The 12,195-nt window shown below is 46.6% G+C and overlaps 1 protein-coding gene across 2 annotated transcripts in view; it reads right to left on the bottom strand.

Annotated features, from left to right (window-relative positions):
- Nucleotides 1-12,195, bottom strand: part of LOC126424859 (arylalkylamine N-acetyltransferase 1-like) — a 251,708-nt gene that overhangs the window by 16,285 nt on the left and 223,228 nt on the right. For both annotated transcript variants that reach the window (XM_050087673.1, XM_050087674.1), the window contains exon 3: nt 84-378. In XM_050087673.1, the coding sequence (XP_049943630.1) occupies nt 84-378 (295 nt within the window). The remainder of the gene's footprint in view (nt 1-83; nt 379-12,195) is intronic.

Raw genomic sequence — 12,195 nt, 5'->3', positions numbered from 1 at the left:
GTGTCCACAAGCAGGTGTCCAGATGCGTGACAGTCCAGTGTCCCAGCCCTGTCCTCTGTCGGAGTGCGGGGGCGGCCACCCACCTGGTGCGGCTGATGAGTGCCGTGGCGAGCCCCCGGCCGCGCGCCGCGCCGTCCACGCTGAGGATGCGCACCTCGAGCTGGCGGCGGTCGGCCGGGTCCGGGAAGCGCTGCTTGAGCGCCGCCGAGGCGCGGCCGTCGACGAACGCGAGCAGCTGCAGGATGCGCCGGAAGCGCGGGTTGGGGCACTGCGCAGCCGCCGCCTCCCCCTCCGCCTCTCCGCCCGGCTCGTGGATGCCGTTGATGCAGACCGCCAGCAGCTCGCCCGACGCCGCGTCCACCGCCATCAGCGACAGGTCTGCAACATCGCGCCACGCAACGTTACCTAGGCGGGTAGCCACAGTACCCCAGACACCAAACTAGAGATGGGGGATCCGCTCCTGAACTGATTCATAAGTTGAATCTTTCAAAGGAGTGAACAAACAGTGATTCAGAAAAAAAGGAACGGTACCTCCAAACGTTTCCCACAGCAGAGAAAGAGAGAGAGAGAGTCAGAGCAGATCAGCAGGGCCACACAACACAGCCAGCGCCGGCCTCTGCCCTGCTTCTGCCTTGGCTGCCTGCATTGTGGAGTGCCCCATTGGATCTTGTGTTTCACATATGCCCTGCCGTCTCTGTGCTTCCTCTGCTGCGTGCAGTGTCTGGCACACCTTAACTTAGCATCGCACTCCATCGGCGATCGTTTCAGTCGCACGTGCTGCCCTCTGGGCAGTTGATGCGAGCAACAGGACAGAGAGCCTCCTAGCGGAGAACTTGCAACAGCCTGCTCGCTTGAGAACGGACGATTTGTCTCGGAGCGGGTGGCTGGTGGCCGTTCAGCGCTCCCCCCACCCTCGGAACTCGCCCGCTCAACGCCCACCCCACTGCTCTCTAGCCAGAGCGTTGAGCAAAGCAACTCAGGTGTCACTCCCGTCTCTGCGGTCTTAGCTCACACAGTAATACAGCTCGCGGCTCGACCTGCTTGACTCAGCGCCTCTGCATCGGAGTTCGTCTCTACTGGATATTGTTCTTCGTAGTAGTACCAGTATGTATATTACACAATTATGTTATGTATACATCATTTGTTTTTATTTTATTTTTATTTGTTTAAACTAATCAGATTAGGTTCCTGGCGACTCCTCTTACTATAGGATTTTTTATTATGGACACTCGAATTTACGCTTTAATTATGAGCGGACGTATCGCAAAATGTGATACACCAATATATTCCTTGTCTTATTCTGCGTAAGGCTATATGCAGCAGTTTGGTCTTACAGTAAAATTTATATATTTTTTTCTAATTGTAGTACGGATTTTGCGATTTTAGGCGTCTTCGGAAGGAAACGTTCACTTTAAAAATAAATGGCTTGTGATGTATTTGTACGATGTTAATGAAATTTTAATACATTATAGCCAAATATATTGTTAATGTAAATCTCAAGTTACAACATTTTCCGATCACCCAAAAAAAGTTCTTATTATTTTCTATTGTGAATGAGTGGTGAGTCATGAAAAAGAGCTAGTTCATTTCAGGGAGTTAACAGTTGTGATCCGATCTCTGAAAAGAACAGTTTTGCCCATCTTTACACCAAACTACTGTAAGCATCTACAGGCCATAAACCGTAACTGTCAACAAAGTATGAGGCTATTTCGGAAAGTAAAGATACACTGTACGCCAGAGGAACAGAAGAGTTTTGCCGAGCAAGTTGGCAACACTGGTGGTAACCTTGAACCGTTAGCTTTCTCCTCGCGGTCGTTCGGCAGTTGAACGTTGCTTCTGGTTGGAGTAGGTCGTGTTTAAAATGGCTGTACTGATTCAGAATCCCGCCAAATGCGAAGTGCGCTCCGTCATACGTTTTGTTCATGCAAAAGGTCAGCGACCAGCGGATATTCACAAAGAAATTCTTTCTGTTTATGCGAACATTATGAATCGACAAAATGTAACGAAATGGTGTCGTCATTTCTCTGAAGGTAGGACCGATGGTCATGACGAACAAAGAACAGGTTGGCCATCTGTGATCTCTGATGCCCTTCTGCGGAGAACAGAGGAAGCATTCCGTGCGAATAGACGTCTCACATTGAAAGAATTGCATCAGATCATAGCGGACGTGTGAATGACAACTCTTTATGACGTTGTGACTGTCAAGTTAGGGTATAGGAAATTGCGTGCGCGCTAGGTTCCAAAACTGTTAACGGAAGAACACAAACAGAAAAGGATGGGCTTTGCACTCGACTTCCTCACACGCTATGCTAAAGCAGGTGATGAGTTTCTTGATCACATTGTGACAGGTGACGAGCGTGGGTTTATCACCATACACCTGAATCCAAGCAACAATCAACGCAATGGCACCATTCGAATTCATCAAAAGCCAAGAAATGCAAAACGTCGATTTCAGCGAAGAAAATCATGGCTTGTGTTTTTTGGGACAGGCAAGGCATTCTTCTGTTGGAATTTATGTCTCCTGGAACGACAATTAATGCTCCTGCATATTGCCAGACTTTGAAACGTCTTCGAAGGGCAATTCAAAACAAACACAGGGGAATGCTGACAAGTGGAGTCCGCTTGCTTCATGACAACGCTCGGCCTCACAAAGCGCTCGTAACCAAAGCACTACTCAAACAACTCAAATGGGACGTATTGGACCATCCCCCATCCATGTCTTCCGTTACCTGGAGTCACATCTTGGGGGAAAATCATTCCACGACGATGAAGAGATCAAAGATGATTCACGATAAAGGACGACAGCCAAAACAGTTGTAGGATAAAAATTTATTAAAATTCTTGACCAAGGTTTCGGTACATATAAATATACCTTCATCAGAAGTAAAAAATCTAAAATTACATCATGCAATGGAGATTAATGAAACAATTGTGCCATTGCATGATGTAATTTTAGATTTTTTACTTCTGATGAAGGTATATTTACATGTACCGAAACCTTCGCCAAGAATTTTAATAAATTTTTATCCTGCAACTGTTTTGGCTGTCGTCCTTTATCGTGAAGAATTTCAACAGTTGCTGTTGCAGCCATGTTTAAAATCGTTATCAAAGATGAAGTTGAAATGTGGTTCCGACAACAGGCGGCAACCTTCTATGACTGTGGGACACAAAAGCTTGTGCACCGACTTAACAAATGTTTGGATAACGGGGGTGATTGTGTCGAAAAATAACAAATAATCCAGTTAGTAAGATGTAACTGACGTTGCCTAAATAAATGTTCTATTTAAGGACTGCGAGCCACTGTATCTTTACTTTTCGAAATGCCCACGCATCTCAGTTACTTCGACATTCGGAATACCGGGCGACATCGGCTGTAGATTTCATTTGTAATTCGGGAAAATTTGTACTGGACCAGGACTCATACACGGATCTCCCGCTTATCGCGAGCAGAAGCCTTAACTGCTTCGGCTATCCGTACACGCCACCTGGACCGAACCAAACTTCTATATAAACATCAAAAAACGTTTTGCATCACCTCTGTTCCGAGAGTTCCGGAACCTGTGCAGAAAACTGGAATAGAAGTCAACATAATCATCATTTCCGCCATTTTCATTACTCATGAAAACAACGCATTGCACGTTGTACCACCATACAGCGAGACCTACAGAGGTGTTGGTCCAGATTGCTGTACACATCGGTACCTCTAATACCCAGTATTCGTCGTGGCATACTATCCACAAGTTCATCAAGGAACTGTTGTTCCAGATTGTCTCACTCTTCAACGGCGATTAGGCGTAGATCCCTCAGAGTGGTTCGTGGGCCACGTCGTCCATAGACAGCCCTTTTCAATCTATCCAAAGCATATTCGATCGGGTTCGTGTGTGGAGATCATGCTGGCCACTCTAGTCGAGCGATGTCTTTGTCCTGAAGGAATTCATTCTCAAACTCGCCAATATGCTGCCGATATGGCATTCAAGTATCGTACAGCCGTTATGACACCTTCCACGACCAATAGCGGCGTACGTCGGTCCCACATAATGACACCCCAAAGCAGCAGGGAAGCTCCACCTGGGTGCACTCGTTGAACAGTGTGACTCCGACGATTGTTGAAGGCGTATGCGACATTCATCGGTGAAGAGAACATGATGCCAACCCTTAGCGGGCCATTCGGCATGTTGTTGGGCTCATCTGTACCGCACTGCATGGTATCGTGGTTGCAAAGATGGACCTCGCCATGGACGTCGGGAGTGAAGTTGCGCATCATGCAACCTACTGTGCACAGTTTGAGTCGTATCACGAGGTCCTGTGGCTGCACGAAAAGCATTAGCCAACATGGTGGCGTTTCTGTCAGGGTTCCTCCAAGCTATAATCTGTAGGTAGCGGTCATCCACTGCAGTAGTAGCCCTTGGGCGGTCTGAGCGAGGCATTTCATCGACAGCTCCTGTCGCTCTGTATCTCCTCCATATCCGAACAACATCACTTTCATTCACTCCGAGACGCCTGGACACTTCATTTGTTGGGAGTCTTCCTGGCACAAAGTAACAATACGGACGCGACCGAACCGCGGTACTGACTATCTAGGCATGGTTGAACCACAGGCAACACGAGCCGTGTACCTCCCTCCTGGTGGAATGACTGGAACTGATCGGCTGTCGGACCCCCTCCGTCTACTAGGCGCTGCTCATGCATGATTGTTTACATCTTTGGGTGGGTTTAGTAACAACAGACAAAGGGACTGCGTCTGTGATACAATATCCACAGTCAACGTCTATCTTCAGGAGTTCTGGGAACTGGGGTGATGCAAACCTATATATATATATATATATATATATATATATATATATATATATATATATATATATACTCCTGGAAATTGAAATAAGAACACCGTGAATTCATTGTCCCAGGAAGGGGAAACTTTATTGACACATTCCTGGGGTCAGATACATCACATGATCACACTGACAGAACCACAGGCACATAGACACAGGCAACAGAGCATGCACAATGTCGACACTAGTACAGTGTATATCCACCTTTCGCAGCAATGCAGGCTGCTATTCTCCCATGGAGACGATCGTAGAGATGCTGGATGTAGTCCTGTGGAATGGCTTGCCATGTCATTTCCAACTGGCGCCTCAGTTGGACCAGCGTTCGTGCTGGACGTGCAGACCGCGTGAGACGATGCTTCATCCAGTCCCAAACATGCTCAATGGGGGACAGATCCGGAGATCTTGCTGGCCAGGGTAGTTGACTTACACCTTCTAGAGCACGTTGGGTGGCACGGGATACATGCGGACGTGCATTGTCCTGTTGGAACAGCAAGTTCCCTTGCCGGTCTAGGAATGGTAGAACGATGGGTTCGATGACGGTTTGGATGTACCGTGCACTATTCAGTGTCCCCTCGACGATCACCAGTGGTGTACGGCCAGTGTAGGAGATCGCTCCCCACACCATGATGCCGGGTGTTGGCCCTGTGTGCCTCGGTCGTATGCAGTCCTGATTGTGGCGCTCACCTGCACGGCGCCAAACACGCATACGACCATCATTGGCACCAAGGCAGAAGCGACTCTCATCGCTGAAGACGACACGTCTCCATTCGTCCCTCCATTCACGCCTGTCGCGACACCACTGGAGGCGGGCTGCACGATGTTGGGGCGTGAGCGGAAGACGGCCTAACGGTGTGCGGGACCGTAGCCCAGCTTCATGGAGATGGTTGCGAATGGTCCTCGCCGATACCCCAGGAGCAACAGTGTCCCTAATTTGCTGGGAAGTGGTGGTGCGGTCCCCTACGGCACTGCGTAGGATACTACGGTCTTGGCGTGCATCCGTGCGTCGCTGCGGTCGGGTCCCAGGTCGACGGGCACGTGCACCTTCCGCCGACCACTGGCGACAACATCGATGTACTGTGGAGACCTCACGCCCCACGTGTTGAGCAATTCGGCGGTACGTCCACCCGGCCTCCCGCATGCCCACTATACGCCCTCGCTCAAAGTCCGTCAACTGCACATACGGTTCACGTCCACGCTGTCGCGGCATGCTACCAGTGTTAAAGACTGCGATGGAGCTCCGTATGCCACGGCAAACTGGCTGACACTGACGGCGGCGGTGCACAAATGCTGCGCAGCTAGCGCCATTCGACGGCCAACACCGCGGTTCCTGGTGTGTCCGCTGTGCCGTTCGTGTGATCATTGCTTGTACAGCCCTCTCGCAGTGTCCGGAGCAAGTATGATGGGTCTGACACACCGGTGTCAATGTGTTCTTTTTTCCATTTCCAGGAGTATATATATATATATATATATATATATATATATATATATATATATATATATATATATATATATATGCAGTAAAGTCAACAAAACAAAGCAGAACGTCACACATCGAAAACTTTAAGTAAAATGGCATAATACAAAGAGAAAACACACTTGAAAATGGGAATCATTTACCAAACGCGTCGTGTAAAATATAAAAATCGTGACTGGTAGCAGAAAAGTTATTTACAAACAAACCCACTGTTTTCACAGTCGCAGGCTTTAAAGAAAACATTTGTAATGGAAAAAACCAGTTACAGGTTACAAATGTTGCTGAAACTGACGAATGTCTGCATGCACAGCAGCTGGCAACCACACTAGAGATTCCATTTCACATAGTTCTTCGCAGTACTTTCCGAACAGTGGGGCACAGTATGTTCAGCTGTCTTAGTAAAACATCTCTCCGAGTAAAGCGCTACTCACCACGTCCAGATCCATGGTGATTGTCTGCAACTGTAATGCACACTGCTGTTTGTGTATCAGCCTTACGTCACCGTACAACTACCGGCGCCTAACGGCGAGCCACGATACTAAACACTACTAACAACGAAAATCTTGCAGCGCACAGTGTGAACATCATTCATATAAAGTATGGTACCCATACGGTAAATAATTTTCCGTCTATATTGGCTCAAGTAGCGGAAGTTTAATCATAACCACGCGCTATTGAAGTTACATTCTGTGCGTACGTCTTAAGGCAGCGTAACTCATTGCACGCAAATTATCTAGATTACGTACATCCAGTAATGGAGAATCAGAGAAATTACTCACTTCCAATAAACTCTTTGAGCATTTGCAATATGTGATCAAAAGTATCCGGACACCTGGCTGAAAATGACTTACAAGTTCGTGGCGTTCTACATCGGTAATGCTGGAATTCAATATGGTGTTGGCCCACCCTTAGCCTTGATGACAGCTTCCACTCTCGCAGGCATACGTTCAATCAGGTTGCTGGAAGGTTTCTTGGGAAATGGCAGCCCATTCTTCACGGAGTGCTACACTGGGGAGAGGTACCGATGTCGGTCGGTGAGGCCTGGCACGAAGTCGGCGTTCCCAAACATCCCAAAGGTGTTCTATAGGATTCAGGTCAGGACTCTGTGCAGGCCAGTGGATTACACGGATGTTATTGTCGTGTAACCACTCCAACACAGGCTGTGTAGGATGGACAGGTGCTCGATCGTGTTGAAAGATCCAATCGCCATCGTCGAATTGCTCTTCAACAGCGGGAAGCAAGAAGGTACTTAAAACATCAATGTAAGCTTCTGCTGTGACAGCGCCATGCAAAACAAGAAAGGGTGCAAGCCCCCTCTATGAAAAACACGACCACATATAACACCACCGTCTCCGAAATTTACACACGCTGGCAGATGACGTTCACCGGGAATTCGCCATACCCACACCCTGCCAGCGGATCGTCACATTGTGTACCTGATTCGTCACTCCACACAACATTTTTCCACTGTTCAATCGTCCAATGTTGACGCTCCGTACACCAAGCGAGGCGTCGTCTGACATTTACTGGCGTGATTTGTGGATTATGAGCAGCCGCTCGACCATGAAATCCAAGTTTTCTCACCTCTCGACTGTCATAGTACTTGCAGTGGATCCTGATGCAGTTTGGAATTGCTGCAGTTTGGAATTGCTGCAGTTTGGAATTGCTGCAGTTTGGAATCCTTGCAGTTTGGAATTCCTGTGTGACGGTTTGGGTAGATGTCCGTCTATTACACACTACGACCCTCTTCAACTGTCGGCGGTCTGTGTCAGGCAACAGACGAGGTCTAAGCTTTTGTGCTGTACGTGTTCCTTCAGATTTCCACCTTACTATCACATCTGAGACAGCGGAACTAGGGATATTTAAGAGCGTGGAAATCTCGCGTACAGACGTTTGGAACAAGTGACTCCCAATCACCTGATTACGTTCGATGTCCTTGAGTTCCGCGGAGCGCCCCATTCTGTTCTCTCGCGATGTCTAATGACTACTGAGGTCGCTGATATGGGTACCTGGCAGTAGGTGGCAGCACAATGCACCTAATATGAGAAACGTATGTTTTTGGGGGTGTCCGGATACTTTTGATCACATAGTGTAGCTTCATCATCACGCATGACATTTTAAATGAATACTTCCTTATTACTAACTCTATTGCAACACGTTTTACAGACAATATCCAGATATACAACTGAATGTACATTCAAAATTATGTCACTATACTATACACTGATCGGAGGTATGACATCCTAGATCTGAGATGCTAAAACAAAACACACATTACTGAGACTGTACTCATCCATCTACTTAGTGACTTCCAACGAGTCTTAAACGTAATTTTAAGGTGTTTTACACATGCAAGGCCCAATCTTAAAAACAACTGTTTGATAAACCGAGCAACTAGTGTTTTCAAACAAACTTTAAACGTAAAAAATGGTTCTGAGCACTATGGGACTTAACTGCTGAGGTCATCAGTCCCCTAGAACTCAGAACTACTTAAAGCTAATTAACCTAAGGACATCACACACATCAATGCCCGAGGCAGGATTCGAACCTGCGACCGTAGCGGTCGCGCGGTTCCAGACTGAAGCGCCTAGAACCGCTCAGCCACCCCGGCCGACCTTTAAACGTAATTTCAAACCTTTTATGAACTTCACCTCGCTTACAGACATACGAAATAATGAAAGCAAAACAGTTTATCGCTTGCTAATTGTTCCTTGTTCCCGCAGCTATTTAAAGTCATATTGAGTGTTTAGCGACTGTGACAGTTTCAAATACATGAAAAGAATTTGAAAATACCAATAACATTCACAGAATTTGTTGACTACTTGTATTATTTAATTAACAACATGTTTCGAGATTAGATCTCACTAGCATCAATGTTTCTTGTGCTATCTCTGTAGCGTAATGCTGAGGACTCTCCTCTTTAGTTACGTGATCTACACATCTGATCTTCAGCAGTTATCTATAGCATCACATTTCAAAACTTCTAGTCTCTTTTCGTTTAAATAGTTTATCGTCCATGTTTCACTTCCATGTACGGCTACACAGCAGACCAACACCTTCAGAAATGGCTTTCTAACGCTTAAAAATGGCTCTGAGCACTATGGGAGTCAACTGCTGAGGTCATTAGTCCCCTAGAACTTAGAACTAGTTAAACCTAACTAACCTAAGGACATCACAAACATCCATGCCCGAGGCAGGATTCGAACCTGCGACCGTAGCGGTCTTGCGGTTCCAGACTGCAGCGCCTTTAACCGCACGGCCACTAACGCTTAAAACTGTAACCGATGTTAACAAATTTCTCTTCTACAGAAACTTTTCTTGCCATTGGCAATCTACTTTACTGTCCAACTAGCAAAACTTATCTACTACTGTCCGCCCCTGGTAGCTGAGTGGTCAGCGCGACGGAATGTCATGTATAACGGCCCGGGTTCGATTCCCGGCTTTTCTCCGCTCGGGGACTGGGTGTTGTGTTGTCCTTATTATCGTCATTTCATCCCCATCGATACGCAAGTCGCCGAAGTGGCGTCAACTCGAAAGACTTGCATCAGGCGAACGGTCTACCCGACGGGTGGCCCGAGCCACACGGCATTTCCATCAGGTACTTTTAGCGTTTCCTTTCGTAATCTAATTCCATCAACGTCATCCGATTTAAGTCGACCACACTGCGTTTTCCTCGTTTTGTTTTCGTTGATGTTTATCTTATCTCCTTTTCTCAAGACATCGTTCATTCCGTTGGACTCCTCTTCCAAGTCCTTTGTTGTCTCTGACAGAATGAGTGTCATCGACAAACCTTTAAGTGTTAAGATAGAGCAAATTAAAAATGGTTCAAATGGCTCTGAGCACTATGGGACATGTCCTACCAACCGATCCCTTCTTCTGGTCAAGTTGTGGCACAAAATCCTCCCCAATTCTATTCAGTACCTCCTCATTAGTTATGTGATCTACCCATCTAATCTTCAGCATTCTTCTGTAGCACCACATTTCGAAAGCTTCTATTTTCTTCTTGTCTAAACTATTTATCGTCCACGTTTCACTTCCATACTTGGCTACACTCCATACAAATAGATTCAGAAACGACTTTCTGACACTTAAATCTATACTCGATGTTAACAAATTCCTTTTCTTCAGAAACGCTTTCTTTGCCATTGCCAGTCTACATTTTATATCCTCTCTACTTCGAACATCATCACTTATTTTGCTCCCGAAATAGCAAAACTCCTTTACTACTTTAAGTGTCTCATTTCCTAATGTAATTCCCTCAGCATCACCCGACTTAATTCGACTACACTCCATTATCCTCGTTTTGCTTTTGTTGATGTTAATCTTATATCCTCCTTTTAAGACACTGTCCATTCCGTTCAACTGCTCTTCCAAGTCTTTTGCTGTCTCTGACAGAATTACAATGTCATCGGCGAACCTCAAAGTTTTTATTTCTTCTCCATGGACCTTAATGCGTACTCCGAACTTTTCTTTTGTTTCTTCAGGGAAAACTATACAACACCGTGCATCTGTTTCAACATTTATAACCACTGCTGTCGAGTAAACATGAGAAAGTCAGGTCCAAACTAAGCCTCTACCGGACAACGATACTACTGTCTATATTTTATAGGTGCTCCTCCTGGGGGATTACCTGTAACAACAATCTCAAACCGTTGCAAACCCTACAAAACCGATGTCTACTGTCAATCCTACGAGTACCTAGATGGGCAAATATCAGCTCTGACCGCAGCTCCTGGTCGTGCGGTAGCGTTCTCGCTTCCCGCGCCCGGGTTTTCGGGTTCGATTCCCGGCGGGGTCAGGGATTTTCTCTGCCTTGTGATGACTGGGTGTTGTGTGATGTACTTAAATTAGTTAGGTTTAGGTAGTTTTAAGTTCTAGGGGACTGATGGCCATAGATGTTAAGTCCCATAGTGCTCAGAGCCATTTGTACCAAATATCAGCCATCTCCATCAGCAACTGCACGTGGAGACCATCAGGGGAGTAATCGTATCATCCACACAAAAACAGCTCGCTATCACTGACGCACTAACGCCCACTACCAGACGATTGTGCGGAGTTTGTCACCCCTGAGATGTGGCATCGCATCAGAGTTCCCCCGCGCCATCATCGAGGCACCTCAGTGACATCACAAAGTAATGTATACTCGTAAACAAAAAGCGAGTAAAACTAATGTAACTGAAACATCCTGGCAGATTTAAACTGTGTGCCGGACCGAGACTCGAACTCGGGACCTTTGCCGTTCGCGGGCAAGTGCTCTACCAACTGAGATACCCAAGCACGACTCACGTCCCGTCCTCACAACTTTACTTCTGCCAGCACCACGTCTCCTACCTTCCAAACTTTACAGAAGCTCTTCTGCGGACCTTGCAGAACTATGAGTCCTGAAAGAAGGTAGGAGACGAGGTACTGGCAGAAGTAAAGTTGTGAGGACAGGTCGTGAGTCGTGCTTGGGTAGCTCAGTTGGTAGAGCACTTGCCCGCGAAAGGCAAAGGTCCAGCATTCGAGTCTCTGTCCGGCACACAGTTTTAATCTGCCAGGAAGTTTCATATCAGCGCACACTCCGCTGCAGAGTGAAAATCTCATTCCGGTAATGTAACTTTGTTTGTCAGATATGTAAAATTAATTAAACAGTATGTAACATGAAACGCAATAAAGTAACCAGAGCTTGCAGAGGTTATAGGACCTAGTGCCCAATACGCTTCTCACGCAGAAATAAAGTGATAATTACTCTTTCACCCTTTTACACCTAGCAAGTCCATCCACGAAGTGGTAGTACTTGTTTGAAACCATACAAAAAATATATAATAAAAAAATTGTCAGTTCCATCCTTTCGTCCGCTACGCAAGTTTCACAAGCTGATGTGGATCCCTGTAGTTGAGGCAACCCACA

The sequence above is a fragment of the Schistocerca serialis genome, chromosome 10 (genome assembly GCF_023864345.2).
Source record: "Schistocerca serialis cubense isolate TAMUIC-IGC-003099 chromosome 10, iqSchSeri2.2, whole genome shotgun sequence".
Lineage (NCBI taxonomy): Eukaryota > Metazoa > Arthropoda > Insecta > Orthoptera > Acrididae > Schistocerca > Schistocerca serialis.
The sequence above is the reverse complement of the archived record's forward strand: the minus strand, read 5'-3'. Positions and strand labels throughout refer to the sequence as shown.